Below are 18,459 nucleotides of genomic sequence, written 5' to 3' on the forward strand. Positions count from 1 at the left end.
TTACGAATTGAAAATGATTTCAGTACTGGATATTGCTCTCACCATTTTACTGAGAGGAGGAAAAATAAATAACATGTTCAAGAAAAGCAAATGGCTTTGGGAAAACAAGTGGAACAAAAAACATTTTTTTCTCCAATTTTTCTGCCCCCCCCCCCCCCCCCCCAGTCATAACTAAAGTGAGTATAGCTCATATTTTTGCACAAGAAATCTAAAAAGTAAGGAAATTCAGAAAACAGCTTTAATAGTATTACCACCGTTAAGCAGAGGAGAGAGGCTTTGACAACATTTCTCATGTGAATCACAGCTGAGTAAGTCCAAATGCAGAATACCTGAATATCTGCCTGCTCCTTGCCCCATCAGAGGTCTAAGTTCCTTAGAGGGGCCCAGATTATCTAATCTGGTACCAGAAATGCCCTGAGTCTGATTGAAACCTGTGAAATGAAAAAACAAAGTTTTGATAATACCCATAGATATTGTAGATTATGCTACAGAACCTGCTTTGGCTCTGTTCACCCTTAATAACATGACAGCCGGCTTAGGCACATACACCTTTAACAATGGGCACAAAGAAATGTGAATTCACATCTGTGCTGGAGGCTCTAGATTTTGTCCTTTTTGACAGGAAAAACAGAGCTGTCAATAGGATTAGTTAGTCGCCATGGTGGTGCTACAGATCCAGCACTGCGTCATGTTTTCCTCTTATAGAAAAAACACAAAGCAGGTGTGACAGAGCTCTATGTATTTATGGCCTGATCTGTATATGACAGACCATGTCTGACCATGCCTACATTCAAACTCCTCTGGAATTGGGGCTTGGGCCCCCCTTACTAGAGACCAGTGGGGACTGCTGATAGGTGATAAACGTTGTCCATGTCATAACTGCTTTCACATTCACTAAAACATCCACTAATCCAACAATAATAATCAGTATGATAATTGTTAAATTCTCTGATCATGAACATCTGTAGTTACCTGCTCCAGGTGGTGGTTTTGTCTTATCGTGGGGACCAGGAAGCGGCTCATTCTGCTTATAATGACTGGCAGGTTCTGTAAATAAATAATAATAGAATTATAACACAATCTCAACGAGAAGCATTGCAATTTTGGTCACACCGGAAAGAAAATCACCAGCAAATACAGCATATGAAGAAAGCAGAGGGAGAGTTACAATAGTCCTATAGAGCGAGGACCCTACCAGCTTTCTGAACTCTGGGTGTGATATGAGGAGAGTAATAGGATATTGGGGCTTATTTCCTATATTTTCAGGACTTGAGGGGGGTGATGATTTAATTGTCCAACTTATGGGGAAAAATATCCTACTCTCTGTTATTGTTCTAGTAACAACAATAGACACTATATTCACCAGTATAAATGGCCGCAGGTTTGCTTACATGGCTGCAGTGGTAATGTCATGGCCACGCTCCCTAGTGACATCACGCCAAGCCCCCTCCATTCATGTCTATGGAAAGGGGCGCGACGGCTGTCACGCCCCTCCCATAGACATGAATGGAGGGGGCGTGGCATCACTAGGGGATGTGGCTGTGACGTTACGTCCCCGTCTGGTAGACAGCACCCTGTACAGAATGCCAGGGCTGCACCAAGATGGCGGGGGTCCCCAGCGACAGGACCCCTGCGATCATACATCTTATCCCCTATCTTTTGAATAGGGGATAAGATGTATAAAGCCGGAACACCACTTTAAACGAGTACAGCTGATATTTTTATAATAGAACACTTTTATATTAGAAGCAGTAGGAAATTAAGACAACCCTTTTAACCGTATTGCTAATGTAAAGCACAGCTGAGAGGAGAGGCATTAATACATTTCCCACATAAATCATAACTTTGTAAGTCACAATGGGCAATACCTGAATATCTGCCTGCTCCTTGTCCAACCAGAGGTCTTGCTTCCTTAGAGGGGCCTTGATTATCATATCTGGAGCCAGAAATGCCCTGACTGTGACTGAAATGTGTTTCAGGACCTGAGGAATGAAAAAGAAGAATTTTTTTGTACTGACCGTAAATTCTCTTTCTCGTAGCCTTCATTGGGGAACACAGAGTACCATGGGTATTATGCTGCTGTCCACTAGGAGTCTGAGACTAGGCAAAAAAAGAGGTTTGCTCCTCCCAGCAGAAAATACCCGCCTTCAGGCACAGAGCTAATCAGTTGTGTCACAAAGCAGAAGGAGAAGACAAACAAAGGAGATTCATCCGAAGGACAAAAGTAACAAACAGGCAACAAAACAACCTGACCAGGAACCATAAATGGGTGGGTGCTGTGTTCCCCAATGAAGGCTACGAGAAAGAGATTTTACGGTGAGTACAAAGAAAATCTCCTTTTCTCGGTCGCCTTTTAGGGGGAACACAGAGACCATGGGACGTCCCAAAGCAGTCCCTGGGGTAGGAAAAACAACCGCCAGAAAGGGGAAGAGCAATTCAGGGACTGAACTATACCCAATCGCACAGGAACGTTGAAGAGGCCTAGGAGGAAACAGGAAACCCACCACCTGGAAACACCCACAAAACATGAGGGGAGAGCTAGGACCTGAAATGGAAGGAACCAAGCAAGGATGGTGGTCCAACCTCTAAACAAATGCAACATCTGGGGCCTGACGGCCAGTCAGCCCCCTGGCCGGAGGGCGAACACCACAGAAAAAACATAAGGCACAGGACCACCGAGGCCTGGCCCAAACGTGGAAGAGAGAGCGACAAGATAACTCTAATTCAGGGGTTCCACAAAGCAAACAAACATGGCGAGGAAACTCCAGCTGCCAGAAGAGAAGCATGCAGGACAGGCCCGAAGCGAGAGTCCCACTAGGAGGCCAGCTGCAACTACAGGACTGAGGCAGAGAAGAGAGAATGACAAGAAGGCGGCAGCTGAACATGCCCAGCAGAGTGCAAAACCTTCAGAAGGTGGAACTAGAAGCCGCCGGAAAAGGAGAAGAAAGACAGACAAACAAGATCCATGTCCAGGCCCAAACGCACAACACTCCGGCCCAGAAGACGACTAGGGCAGGAGCACATTGCTGACTGCTCGGACCGAGAGACCCGGACACCGAACCACAGTCCCAAGGCCATGCTGCCAAGGGACCGGGTGGAAGACGAAACTCAAAGAGCACACAGTATCGCCTGGAAAGGCGAGGAAAATTGAGGGCGACGGGAGTACAACACCCATCTAGGTGCGAATTGCCAGACAGAGGTAACCAGGAGGACAGAAGGGCCCTCGGCCACAAGGTCCGTTCACCCCAGAGGGAGACGATGAGAGACAAACAGGTCGGTAAGGAGGTTAGAACTATCTGGAAACCCTGGAACAGTCTTCATGAGAACCAGAGGGTCCTACATCCGGGAATAAGTTGAGGGACCACGGGGTCCCACACCAGAAGTGGCTAAGCAAGCCCAAGCCGGGGCAAAACGCCCCAGGTGAAGAGCCCTAGGCCGAAAAGAATAGGGAAACTACCTTGGAGACCGGGACATGTAACTGCCACCTGGAAGATAGCACAACACAAAGGGTCCTGAACAAGTATGGGACCACCATGAACGAAGTTGCATACCCTTAGAGGGAACGGCAGGCAGAGCAACAGGCAACACTAGCACTGAGCATTGGATCCGAGCGGTCAGAACGGACTGGATGACTCCAAGGAAACACAGCCCAGAAGGCAAGGCACAGAGAGAGAGACAGAAGGGACCCAGCTCCGGTGTCAGTCCAGCGGAAACAATAAGGCACATAAACAGAAGACATTATCTGGGCGCTGGAGGTCGCCCACCAGACTGTTGTCCAGTCACTGAACAACTGACACCCACCCCGAAAGAGGACGGAAATGCCGCATCGAGACTGATGCAGAAACCGCACAAGGACTGCCCGGATGTAGCCTAAGCAAGTTACCCTGAAGGAGAGTGCCACATGAGGGTCAGGTTAACTAGAGTAGAAACCACGCCAGGGTCACCAACACCCCACGCAGAAAAAACAGGGGGGGTGAGAGCAGTAACCATCCCAGCAGGAGAAAAAATAGGCCACCTACGAAACCTGCCCATGAGCCAGGGTGTGAAAAATTACTGCATGATTAATAGCAGGCATCGTATCGTAGGCAATAGAAATAGGTAGCAAGAAAACTAATACCCATGCCATGGAGAAAAATTTGATGGATGAACCAGCCAGAGCAGTAGAGTAGCTCACCATGATACCTTTTCTGGGAAGGGAAATGTGAACCCTGGACTAGCCAGAGTCGGAATCCACTAAGCCCCGACCTGTATACAATGTCAGTCCACGCATGACTGTGAACGACTCCCCCCCGTGGAAGGGGGAAGAGAAAAGGCTCTAATGACCCATGCAGGTACTCCGCAAACCTGCCCTTTCTATAAAAAAGGGGGGGGGGGGGGAGTACAGTAGGTAGTCCACAATGTACTGCCCCTATAAAACCATTGATACTTCACATAAGGAAGGGAGGAAAAGGACACCATGACTGTCCAGAGCCCGGTGAATACACAGGGTCACTCTACAGAGCCCCTCGTACCAGTAGAAGAGTACTAGAACCGCCACCGTGAAAGAGGCAATCACTGCATAGGCTTCTGACCAGGACAATAGCAGACATGACTGTACACCCATGGTACATAACACATGGCAGCGATAAAGGGGTTGCTGCTGCTTGCAAAGGTGGTACATTGCACCTGGAGGGACCGTAATAGGACACCTCCCAAAGGAAGTGGGGGACCGGAATCTCAGCTGCAGTGTGGCAGACCGCACGTTCCCCTGTACGTGATAGAGAGTGCTCAGCACACGCAGGATCACCCCATCGTCAACTCCCACATGCAGTGGGGTACCGGAACTGCCAGTGCAGATGTGACAGACATCGTGCTGTCTATGGGCATCACAGAGGGTCCAATTAGCATCGGTCCACTCACACGTATAGTGGGGAACCGGAACTGCAGCCACGGATGCAGCAGGTGTCAAGTATTCCCTAAGAGTTGTAGAGGGTCCATTATACGTTGCAACTCCCACTCACAGTGGAGTGCCGTAACTGCAAACGCAGATGTGGTAAACATCACGCCATCCATGGGCATCGCAGAGTGTCCAACCTACATCGGTCCACTCACACGTATAGTGGGGTACCGGAACTGCAGATGCGGCAGGCGTTACGTACTCCCTAGGAATCAAAGAGGGTCTATTGTACATCGGTCTACTCTCACTCACAGCAGCTGTGGCAGATGACACACTCACCAGATTACACTGGATTAGCCTACGGAAGCTGCAGAGAATTTGTCACCCACGCCATGTCACCCTGTTCAGGTACCTCACACAGGTAGAGGGGAGAACGGAACTTCAGGCACAGCAGACCTGGCCCTGATGACCGGTGGCGAACGAAACAGACAGGTGCTGTCAGGTTTCCTGAAATTCCCCAAGGAATGATATGGAAGTCGAGCCATGCCGATGACTATCCCTAGGTCTGGACCACTGACAGGGAGGATGCAAGTTGCCAGGGGACTAAAGTTATGGAGCACCAGCGGGCAGCCGGGAATCGCAGCACGCTGGATACCGCGCCTCCCCGGAAGCCGTCCCATAAACCAGGCTGGGGACCAAACGGGGTCAGGGCTGCATGATCAGGGTGCCGGCAGCAGGGAAAAGAGAAGTAACGGTGCAAAAACGCGTCTCCCCAATGGCAGCCCCACGGACCAGGCCAGAGACTGAATGCCTGATTCGGCCGGCCCGTCCCCACTGCTGCACTGCCCGGCCACGGACCAGAGACCCGTTCCCATAGAAGGCCATGGACCAGAGACCCGTTCCCATAGAAGGCCATGAAATGCAGCCTCACTAAGCCTGCTGCAACACAGGTACAGGGGGGAGGGGAACCTTAGTCCGTCAGCCAGCTAGCCGACATGGGGTGAGAGGAGCTGGGGAAAAATGTCCATAGCTTAGTGGAGCTGGGGAGCTGAGTGGCCGGGTGAGGGAGGGAGACAGGCCACCGGACTGACCCCTACAGGTTTGGCGCTGGGGCCATGAGGGGTCTTGTCCAGAGCAGCCACCAGCAATGGCAGCCGAGGAGCTGGGCATAGTGTATAGGACCCCTAGAAGGTAGAGGAGGAATGGAAGGGGGAATGTAGTACATACTCACCCGCAGACCTCATCTTCCTATACTTACCCTGAAGTCTTCGGCCAGCTAAAAACCACGCTGCATCACACCAAACTGCCATAGTATGGCGGCAGGGGCAAGTGGGGGACCCGGACCCAGCGTACTCTGCCAGGCGCTGGCTGTTGGAGAGAAGGGTTTAACGGCCCATACTCTATGCACCGTGCCCCTTCATCGCATGTGGGTGATCAGGTAGCGCCATGCTCCTGTCGCCCAACCTAGAAAAATAACTAAAGGGAAAAAACCTTAACTTAACATCCCTAGCTAGAAAATAATAAAACAGAAAACACCAGGTCTGGAGAGAACTCCAGACCTGTGTCTGCCTCCTACTGACACTAAGCTAAAAACTCACTGGCTCAGTGCCTGTAGGCGGGTATATCCTGCTGGGAGGAGCAGACTTCTTTTTTTTGCCTAGTGTCAGCCTACTAGTGGACAGCAGCATAATACCCATTGTGTCTGTATTCCCCAATAAGGCGACCAAGAAACATAATTGTTGAAAAGACGCTTAGATATTGCGATATCTTACAACAGAAGCTGCTCAGAAGCTGTTCACGCTGGACAACATGAAAGTGGGTTAGGCACATGCTCCTTTAACAACAGGCACAAAGAAATACCAACTTAGGCTACATTCACATATGTGCTGGAGCTTAAAGGTAGGTTTTGCTCTATTTTTGGGGATTTTGACAAAAAGAATACAGATGTCTCATAATAAGGCAATAGGATCAGTTAGAGGCCACCAGTATCTGTTGTGTGACAGACCTGGCACTTCATCATGGTTTTTGCTTATGAACAGAATCACAAGGCAGATGTGACTGAGCCATTTGTATTTATTGCCTGATTGTGCAGGACACATTTATACACACATTTTGCAGGAGGCGGCAAGCAGGACAACAGGGACTCAATAATTATTTAACCCCTTAAGGACACAGCCCATTTTAGCCTTAAAGAGGTATTCCGCTGCCCAGCATTTGGAACAAACTGCTCCGAACGCGGGATCCAGCGCCTGGAGCGCGTGACGTCATTACCCCGTCCCCTCATGATGTCACCCCCCCCCCCAATGCAAGTCTATGGGAGGGGGCATGACAGCCGTCACAACTTGCATTGAGGGGGGGCGTGACGTAATGAGAGGGCGGGGCAATGACGTCACAAGCTCCCAGGACTGGCTCCTGCTTTTGGAACAGTTTGTTCCAAACGCTGAGCAGCAGAGTACCCCTTTAAGGACACAGCCAATTAAAATGTTTGCGTTTTCGTTTTTTTTCTCCTCGCCTTCTAAAAATCATAACTCTTTTATATTTCCATATACAGACCCATGTGAGGGCTTTTTATTTCTTTTTTTGCATTACCAATTGTACTTTGTAATGACACCATAAAATGGATGTCAAACCGAAAAAATTATGTGTATGAGGAAATTGAAAAGAAAACTGAAATTTTGCACATTTAGGAGGGTTTCATTTTTACGCTGTACACTATACAGTAAAAATGACAATTTTTTGTATTCTGTGGGTCAATATGAATATAATGATTCCCATAATAACATACTTTTCTATTATCGTACTGCTTTTATTTTTTCTATTTTTACATTTAACAAAATATGTAAAAAAATTGCCCTATTCTTACCACCTACGACTTTCACTTTTTTTTTTGTATACGGGGCTGTATGAGTGCTCATTTTTTATGCCGTAATCTGTAGGGTTTTTTTTTTGCATGACTTTTGCATAGTATTTAGAGTATTTGATCACATTTTATTATTTTATTTTGGAATGAGAGGTGACCAAAACAAAGCAATGTTGGACTTTTTTGTTTTTACATTTACGCCGTTCAACGTATGGAATCCTCTACATAAATATTTTTTTTTTTTGGCCCCATAGGGGACTATTTAAAGCAATTATTTGATTGCTAATACTGTTCAGTGCTATGCATAGGCATGGCACTGATCAGTATTATTGGCGATCTTCTCTGGTCTGCTCCATGTCAGACCAGAGAAGACGACGCGGGGAAGATGGACGGAGGCAGGTGAGGGAACCTCGGTCTGCCATCTTGGCTGATCTGATCCCCGCGGCCATGCATCCATCTTGCTGCAGATGACGTGATCTGTATTGAGGAGTTAATGGCAGACATCAGCGTGATCGCAGTCGGGACCTGCAATGCATGATGTGAGCACAGACCCGATGTTCGCCTCCTGTATAGGATGTAAATGTATGTCCTGGTGCGCTAAATACCAGCGGCTCAGGATGTACATTTACGTCCTATGTCTTTAGGAATTTAATATGACAGACCATGTGTCCATTAAATCCTCTGGGATAGGACCCTATGTCATTAGTAGAATCTCTCTGGACTCAGGACCCTCCTACTAGGTTATTTTAGTTTGGTACTATGTTAAAGGTGATAAACAATTTCCACAAAACATCCAATAATGCATCTATAGGATATACTGTAATTTCCCCCCATCATGAACATGTGCAGTTACCTTCTCCAGGTAGCAGTTTTGTCTTATCGGGGTATAAACTGTTGTCAATCCGGGAACCAGGAAATGGCTCATTCTGTTTATAATGACTGCCAGGTTCTGTAAATGAATCACAGAATTATAACACAATCTCAGGGAGCAGAGTTGCTATTTTCATAGTGCGGGAAAGAAAATCACCAGCGATGACAGACTTTTGCTTCATGTCACAGAAGAAAGTGCCGCTACTCCAGTCCTCACCTTTGGCTTTGTTTATATAGCTGTAGCAAAAACACCTGTATAAGGCTGGGTTCACATCATGTTTTTGCAATACAGTTTCCGTATCAGGGTTTTGATGAAAAACTGATTCCTCAAAACAACTAAAAAAAATTACTTTTCCCTCCATTATGAATAAAGTTTTACTTGTTTGATTGAAATTCCAAGAAAAAAACTGTGTAAAGTTAAAAACTGGTGAAATCGGTTCTGTATGGTTCCCATTGACTCCCATGTTAAATAAAAATAAAGAAGTATACATCTCAATATGTTTTTTTACCCAGACCAAAAACCGTGGTAGGCTACGGTTTTGGGTACGGGAAAAAAAAACTGACAAAACCGTCCAGGATCCAAAATGGACACAACCTGATGCATCTTTTGGCATATGGTTTTCAATGGAGAGTCAATGCATACAGTTTTCAATACGGTTCCATAAGGTTTTCAAATTGAAAACGTATACGGGAACTGTATTGCAAAAACGTGGTGTGAACCCAGCCTTAGTTATCACTGGCTCCAGTGTTCTCCTGCTGTATATTACAGAGGCCAGTGACTGTCTACAGAGGTGACTTGTGTATACGGGCATATTATCGTTGCACGCATGTAGAGAGATCCAGAGGAAAGGACTGATTAAACGGGTGGGTATAGCTTCCATTTTTGGTATTCTTAACAAGCAGTAGAAAAATTGGCCAACCCTTTCAATAGTATTACCAATGTAAATCCCAGGTTTCAGAGAGGCTTTCACAACATTTCTTATGTGGGTCACAAATGTGCACAATGTGGAATACCTGGATATTTTCCTGCTCCTTGCCCCATGAGAAGTCTTGAATCCTTAGAAGGATCTGTATTATCAAACCTGGAGCCCGGAATTTGCCTGAAATGTGTTTCTGAACCTGTAAAATAAAATAATATTACAAAACAAAACACATTAGATGATTTGAGGGGGGAAGATATTGTGACATCTGGCTACAAAAGCTGCTTTGACACTGTTGATGCTGACTAGACAGTGCATAGTGGCTTTGGTGCATGCCCCTCATGAATGATTGGTAACACAGCACATCCCAATATTATACTTTGTGAATACAGCAAATCCAGAGACTCACAATATCCTGGACAATAGACATTTAAAAAGTGACAAACATGTCACTTGTTCGTCATTGTTTAATAGGTGCTAATTTGGTAAGATTTACTTTGAAGGGCTGAAGCATTTCAATCATTTATCTGTGTAAAGCTATTGCACTAAAGCAGTGTTTCCCAATCATGGTGCGTCCAGCTGTTGCAAAACTACAATTCCCAGCATGCCCGGACAGCCAAAGGCTGTCCGGGCATGCTGGGAGTTGTAGTTTTGCAACAGCTGGAGGCACCCTGGTTGGGAAACACTGCACTACAGCATCACAATGTAGCATGCGATTCTACATACCAATCGGAGGCATATAGAGGTGCTGTCCATAGAAGACAATAAGCACCAAATTCTGGCCAGGTAAAACAGATCCGGAGCATCATCATGCAATAAAGCTGATGTCTTTCACATCCTCCATATTTACAATTACCTGAACCTAAGAGAGGTTTCATCTTATCAAGAGATCCACTGCTGTCAATCCTGGGACCAGGAAACTGCTCATTTTGGTTAAAACGACTGCCAGGTTCTATAAATGAATAAGATCATTACAAAGTAAGCTAATAAAACCTCATATTAATCACAAAAATCACAGGAAAAAAGGGATGCCTATTTATGAACAGACACCAACCCAGACAGTGTTTACAGCCTGTTCAGGATGTTGATGGGAAGAGTAGCTGTGGGGTCCTAGTGCACTGTACCATGGAGTGTCATAAGACTCCAACTACAGCACGGGAAGAAGCAGCCTGTGGAAGAGGAAAAAGGAAAGGGCTTCTTGGAATGGCAGGAGTGGACGGCCGCCAGAAAGCTGCAAACTGGATGTGATGTCACAGCCACGCCCCCTAGTGATGTCACACCCTCCCCCTCCATTCATTTCCATGGGAGGGGGCGTGAGGCCAAGATGCATAATGCCAGAATACCCCTTTAACTGGACAAGAATGAAATTGAATGTTGGGGATTGCCACTAACATTAAAAACACCACTCCTTTTGTGTAGGGATGGCTGTGTCGCTTGCTTACATTTAAAATTTAGAAAAAAGAGATTTTACGGTAAGTGTTAAAAAATCTCCTTCTCAAAGGATCCATTGGGGGACACAGACCGTGGGTGTATGCTGCTGTCTCTAGGAGGTATGACACTATGGCAACAAAAAAAGTCGGCTCCTCCCAGCAGGATATACCCGCCTCCAGGCCCTGAGCTAATCAGGTTGTGTACCAGAGCAATAGGAGAGGACCGACAGGTCAAGGAAAAAACACGAACTGTCCGAGAACCAGAAGAAAAAATATAACTGAACACACCCTCGGACAGAAAACCAAAGAGAAACCCAAATGGGTGGGAGCTGTGTCCCCCAATGGATCCTTCGAGAAAGAGATTTTACGGTAAGTGTTAAAAAATCTCCTTTTCTCTATCGGCTCCATTGGGGGATACAGACCGTGGGACGTACCAATGCCGTCCCTTGGGTGGGCAGATAATCAGTTAGGCAGACGGCTGTTCCACTGCCACCTGCAGCACTTTACGGCCCAGACTAGCATCAGCCGATGCGAAGGTATGAACCCGGTAGAACCTCGAGAAAGTGTGCAAAGACGACCAAGCAGCCGCCTTGCAAATCTGCGAGGCCGAGGCCTTGTTCTGGAGAGCCCAGGATGCCCCAACAGAACGGGTAGAATGAGCCACAACCCTGAAGGGAGGAACCTTCCCCCTACAGCGATAGGTTTCCGAAATGGCAGACCGGATCCACCGAGAAATGGTGGCCTTGTAAGCAGGTTGTCCCTTGCGATGACCTTCCGTAAGGACGAAAAAGGAATCACACTGAAGAAACGAAGAAGTGATAGAGAGGTAAGACCTAACAGCCCGAACCACATCCAGTTTGTGGAGTAAATGCTCCTTAGGATGAGAAGGAGCGGGACAGAAGGACGGAAGAACAATGTCCTCATTGAGATGAAAGGCCGAAACCACCTTATGCAAAAAGGAAGGATCTGGCCGGAAGACAACCTTGCCCTGATGAATCACCAGAAACGGAGAAAGGCAGGAGAGAGCTGCCAATTCAGACACTCTCCGAATGGAGGTGATAGCAAGAAATGCCACATTCCAAGAAAGGAGGCACAGGGACACCTCCCTAAGGGGTTAAAAAGGTTCACCTTGGAGGACCCCCAGAACCAGATTCAAGTCCCAAGGGGGAGAAGGTGACCGATAAGGAGGGGCAGCATGCGCCACTCCTTGAAGAAAGGTCCGGACATGAGAATTAGAAGCCAGAGGACGCTGGAAAAGAATAGAAAGGGCCGAAACCTGACCCTTAAGGGAACTGAGAGACAACCCCAGTTCCAAACCCGACTGCAAGAAAGAGAGAAGACAGGGAACAGAAAAAGTAACAGGAGACAAAACCTGAGCTTCACACCAACGAAAATAAGACCGCCAAGTACGGTGGTAAATCTTTGTCGAGGAGGGTTTACGAGCCCTGAGCATGGTGCGAATGACTTGGGAAGAGAAACCGCGGGCTCTCAAAACCGTGGTCTCAACCGCCACGCCGTCAAATGCAGCGACTGTAAATTGGGGTGCCAAAGAGGACCCTGAGACACAAGGTCCGAACGGAGTGGAAGGTGTAGTGGAGTGTCGTCCAGGAGCCTGACCAGGTCGGCGTACCACGACCTTCGCGGCCAATCTGGAGCCACCAAAATGGCAGGAACGCCCTCCGCTTTGAGCTTCAGAACCCTGGGAAGGAGCAGAAGGGGAGGAAACAGATGGGGCAGAGCAAACCCTGTCCAAGGAATCACTAGGGCATCCACAGCTAGCGCCAGGGGGTCCCGGGACTTCGCCACAAAAGGAAGGATCTTCCAATTGTGCCGAGACGCGAAGAGGTCCACGTCTGGAGTGCCCCAGAGGTCGCAGATCTGCGCGAAGACCTCCGGATGCAGAGACCACTCGCTGGGGTCGGCCGATGACCGGCTGAGGAAGTCCGCTTCCCAGTTGAGCACACCCGGAATGTGAATGGCCAGAACCTTGTTTTCCTCCCAGAAGAGAATCTTCGTCACCTCGGCCATGGCTGCCGAGCTGCGAGTGCCGCCTTGCCGATTCATGTACTCCACGGCCGTGGCATTGTCCGACTGGACGCGGACAGGGCGGGACTGAAGAAGGCACTCCCAATGAAGAAGGCAAAGAAGATTCGCCCTCAGTTCCAAGATGTTTATCGGAAGAGAGCTTCCTGGGGAGACCAGAGGCCTTGAACCGTCCAGTCCCTGAACACACCGCCCCAGCCCGACAGACTGGCATCCGTTGTAACCACCTGCCAGTGGAGGGGAAGAAATGATCGTTCCTGAAGAAGAAGGGGGCAGCGGAGCCACCAGAGCAGAGACTGATGGATCAGATGAGGGAGAGCAATCTTGCGATCGAGAGACAGAGGAGATCTGTCCCGTCGAGAGAGAATCGCCAGTTGAAGGGGACGGTAATGAAACTGGGACCTGGGCCCGAAGGGAGCGGACTCCTGACAGTAGTGTCAGACGATTGTCCGGCGTAAGGAAAAACCTGGCAGAGGCCGTGTTGAATTGAAGTCCCAGGAAGATCAGAGACTGAGTGGGAGAAAGGACAGACTTGTCCCTGTTTTCCATCCACCCGAAGCGATCCAGGGTCTGGAGGGTGAGATCCACATTCTCCAGGGTCTGGACTCTGGTGGGAGCCTTGATGAGAAGGTCATCTAGGTAAGGGATTACTGAGACTCCCCTCGACCGCAACAGGGCTATCACTGGCGCAAGGATCTTGGTAAAGACCCGAGGAGCAGTGGCCAGACCAAAGGGGAGGACTACGAATTGAAAATGCCCCTCCGGAACCGCAAAACAGAGGTACAGTTGATGGCCGGGAAATATTGGAACATGGAGGTAGGCATCTTTGATGTCCACCGAAGAAAGAAATTCCCCTTGTTCCATGGATGCCACTACCGAACGGAGGGATTCCATTGGAAAGTGGCGGATGAGAAGATGACGGGTGAGACGCTTGAGGTCCAGGACTGGCCGCACCGAACCGCCCTTCTTGGGAACCACAAAAAGATATGAATAGATACCCCGAAAACGTTCCCTTGGAGAAATGGGGACAATAACTCCCTGGAGAAGCAGGGACTGGAGAGCCTCCTGAAACTTCTTCGCCAGAGAAGGAGATCAGGGAGCCCAGGACTGAAAAAAACGATCCCTCGGGAGGGAGGCAAACTCGATTAGGTATCCGTTGGACACCACGTCCCTGACCCAAGAGTCCTGAATGTGTGTGGTCCAGATGTCTCGAAAAAATAAGAGACGACCTCCCACACGAGAAAAATCTGCGGGTGGGGGCATCGCTTCATGCGGAAGTGGGTTTGCGGTTGCCCGATTTGGCCGCAAAACGCCTCAGAAATAATCTTGTCAAGGCGCTTTCCAAAAAGACGGGCACCAGTAATAAGAAGCTCGGTGAGAGACCTTTTGTAAGCGGCATCCGCATCCCAAGCCTTAAGCCACATGGAACGGCGGAGGGCCGCTAGGTGACCCACAGCAAAGGCAGCGCAACGGGCTGACTGCATAGAAGCTGTGCACAGAAATTCCTCAGCTTTAGAGCATTGGAGGACCAAAGCAGACAGATCCTCTGGGGGGGATCCCGCCTGGATACCCTGACGGATCTTTGAGCACCACAACGATAGGTCTTTGGACACCCAAGCCGAGGCGAAGGTGGGAAGAAGAGAATAGCCTGCTGCTTCAGAGGCAAACTTCGCTAAGGACTCCACCTTCTTGTCCGTTGGGTCCTTGAAGGCAGCTGCATCTGCCAGTGGCAGTGTGGTAGCCTTAGAGAGGCGGGAAATTGGTGGATCCACCGAGTGAGGGGAAACCACCTTAGAGACAAGGTCCTTGTCGAATGGGTAACGCACCTGAACCTTCTTCATTCCCGGGAACCTCTTGTCTGGATGTTTCTATGCAGATTCCAGAAGGGTGTCAAATTCAGCGTGAGAGCTGAACCTTTGAGGTGCCGGTTTAGCACGATGAAAGGATACTTCAGGAGTCACTTCCGAAGATCCTGGGTCCTCTAAGTGAAAGGTGTCTCTTATGAGTTCACCGTTTCAATTGAATCCAATCAGAGTCAGACACCGATTCGAAAGCCTCATCCGCCAGTTCACCAAGAGAATGTGAACAAGTGGAGGCAACCCTGGAGGGGGGCGGCCCTGACCGGGTACGCGGCTCTGGCTAGGCAGAGTGGCGACTGCGGGAACGTCTTCTGGAGGAGCAACGTTTGTGACCAGACCCGGAGGGGCGGGACCCACGTCTACCTGAAGACTCAATGGAAGAGTCAGATGATGCACCCCTAGTACGCTTTTGAGAGCGTGAGGTATGTGGAGAAGGGGAGCGGGTCCCTTTAGAGGGCAGGCGCAGGGCAGACACCACGTCACAGGAGGCTTCAGCCACCGAACGGGAGACTTGAGTCAAGTCAGCCATATACTGGGATAGGGAAGAAACCCAGGCTGGAGGGGCGGCCGAATCCACCGGAACTGAAAGAGCATCCATGGGGTCTGGGGCAGCAGAGGAGCAGGCAGAGCAAGTGGATTCAGCAGAACCAGGCATTTTGGCATTACAGCTGTGCTGTGAGGAGAACTCCGCTCTGAGTGAAAGAGAGGGAGAAACAGGCCAGCCAATAGCCATAGTGGGGCGTGCCTGGAGCAGAGGCACTGTCTAATTGGCCTCTGCCCCCGAAAATCGCACGCAAGGCGCTGATTGGAGGGCAATTCGCGCCCCCAGTAAGCTCCAGCGGCCCTGTGGGCGGAGCTATAGCACCCCAGCAGCCGTGAAGAACAACAGTAATGACGCCCGCTCCTTGCCCCGGGCGCACATGTCCTTAGCGTCTGCGCCCGCGGGCGATACACAAGTCCGCCGGCAGCTGTGCTGCCAAAACTGAAAGTAAGTTGACGCTCCGTGCGCCGAACAGTACAAACGCCGCGGCACGTACGTAAAATAAAGTAGCCAGGTAACCCCTTCCTGCCCAAAATGCCATTGTTCGCCCCTGCTTGAATAAAGATAGAGCCTCAATACAGGCCAGCCCCATAGATCCTGAAAGGTGGGCCAAAAAATGAGGGTCTCCAGAGGTTGCAAGTCAGCACCTAAAGGGAGAAAAATATATACTCACCTGGTCAGAAGAACTTACCTAATGGATTCTTCTGTGAAGTCTTCAGTCAGCCTTCTGTTACCTGCATCACACCGAGCTACCATGGGCGAGCAAGGCGAGCAGGGAAATAGGGGGACCCGGACCCATGAGGTACAACCCCAGGCGCTGACCGTTGGCGAGAGGAGGTTAACAGCGCATATACGCAATGTCTGTGCCCCCTCAATCGCAATGGGAAACAGTGAGCCGCAGTTCCCCACCTGAAAACGTGAAAGAAAAAGGAATAAAAACAAACACATTCCCTAACTAGGAAAATAAAAAAACATAAGACCTGGTCCGGAGAAATCCAGACCATATCCACCTCCTTCAGACACTAAGCTTAAACTGATTAGCTCAGGGCCTGGAGGCGGGTATATCCTGCTGGAAGGAGCCGACTTTTTTTTGTTGCCATAGTGTCATACCTCCTAGAGACAGCAGCATACACCCACGGTCTGTGTCCCCCAATGGAGCCGATAGAGAAATAAAGAATTATAAAAAATAAAAAACACATTAAAGCCACCATAAGTTTGGTCCAAGGTAAATCAAAATTTCAAGTCATAATGAGGGATACCTGAATATCTGCCTGCTCCCGGTCCCATAAGAGGTCTCAAGTCCTTTGATAGATCTGGATTTTCAAATCTGGAGGCAGGAGGTTGATTCTGATTGAAATGTGTTTCACCCCCTGTAGAACAAAACATATATACTTCATAAAATGCCCCTTACATTGCATGAGAACAGCATGAAATACATATGTCAGAACAGCTGTAGTGTGCAAAGGGTCTCCTGCTGATATGGATCACAGGGGTCTCGTCGCTGGGACCCCCCCACGACCTCGGTGCAGCCCCCAGCATTCTGTGCCGGGCGCTGCTTCTAAGACGGGGACGTGACGTCACACCCCCTGTGATGTCATGCCATGCCCCCTCAATTCATGTCTGTGCCAGCAAGACCCCTGTGATCATACATCTTATCCCCTATCTTTTGGATAGGGGATAAGTTGTATATACCCAGAATACCCCTTTAACACAGGAAAAAACTATGTATTGTAGTTCCCACCTCCCTTTGACTAATAGGGAATATTTAAAAACAGCCCTAACAAAAAAAGGGCTACTTTTTAAGAGCAGTTCCACTTCGAAGCTCACACGGAAATCAATGGGAACTTGAATAAAAAAAAGAAAAACCTAAAAAGCTGCAAGAAAATCCACATCAAATCCAGTACCAAAAGATATATAGCAATGATAGGAGTGACATCAGGTGATGGTCAGGATTATACAGTCAGGGATGTGAATTAGACATATAGACCCCTCAGTATAAAACATTCACACACCCTGACTGTATAATCCTGACCATTTCATGACTTCCATTATTAAATACAAGTTCACACCCAACTGACTATTCCCTGAATTGTCAGACAAACTATTAACCCTTATATCTCAAAAATGGAACGGCACATCAAGAAACTGTAAAAAGGCACATGATGAGGACACCATAAGCTATTTATTAATAGCCACAAACATATTTTTTGTGGGTTAGCCACAGGTTCTCTTTAACCCCTTAAGGACCAGGCCATTTTATACCTTAAGGACCGGAGCGTTTTTTGCAATTCTGACCAGTGTCACTTTAAACATTAATAACTCTGGAATGCTTTTAGTTATCATTCTGATTCCGAGATTGTTTTTTCGTGACATATTCTACTTTAACTTAGTGGTAAAATTTTATGGTAACTTGCATCCTTTCTTGGTGAAAAATCCCAAAATTTGATGAAAAAAATGAAAATTTTGCATTTTTCTAACTTTGAAGCTCTCTGCTTGTAAGGAAAATGGATATTCAAAATATATTTTTTTGGGGTTCACATATACAATATGTCTACTTTATGTTTGCATCATAAAATTTATGAGTTTTTACTTTTGGAAGACACCATAGGGCTTCAAAGTTCAGTAGCAATTTTGAAATTTTTCACAAAATTTTCAAACTCACTATATTTCAGGGACCAGTTCAGTTTTGAAGTGGATTTGAAGTGGATTTGAAGGGTCTTCATATTAGAAATACCCCATAAAATACCCCATTATAAAAACTACACCCCCTAAAGTATTCAAAAAAACATTCAGTAAGTGTATTAACCCTTTAGGTGTTTCACAGGAATAGCAGCAAAGTGAAGGAGAAAATTCAAAATCTTCATTTTTTACACTCGCATGTTCTTGTAGACCCAATTTTTGCAAGGGATAAAAAGGAGAAAATTTTTACTTGTATTTGAAACCCAATTTCTCTCGAATAAGCACATACCTCATATGTCTATGTTAATTGTTCGGCGGGCGCAGTAGAGGGCTCAGAAGGGAAGGAGCGACAAATGGTTTTTGGGGGGCATGCCGCATTTA

At 47.9% G+C, this 18,459-nt stretch overlaps 1 protein-coding gene across 1 annotated transcript; it reads right to left on the reverse strand.

Moving 5' to 3' along the window:
• Nucleotides 1–329: 329 nt before the first annotated feature.
• Nucleotides 330–16,769, reverse strand: LOC130328486 (uncharacterized; the record flags this gene model as incomplete). Its single annotated transcript, XM_056553467.1, has 7 exons — nucleotides 330–431; nucleotides 973–1,047; nucleotides 1,869–1,982; nucleotides 8,590–8,685; nucleotides 9,621–9,725; nucleotides 10,383–10,478; nucleotides 16,659–16,769. Coding segments are annotated over 7 exons (699 nt in total), but the record flags the coding sequence as incomplete, so codon positions are not given.
• Nucleotides 16,770–18,459: the final 1,690 nt, after the last annotated feature.

This window comes from Hyla sarda, unplaced genomic scaffold (assembly GCF_029499605.1).
Source record: "Hyla sarda isolate aHylSar1 unplaced genomic scaffold, aHylSar1.hap1 scaffold_3080, whole genome shotgun sequence".
In the NCBI taxonomy this organism is placed as follows: domain Eukaryota; kingdom Metazoa; phylum Chordata; class Amphibia; order Anura; family Hylidae; genus Hyla; species Hyla sarda.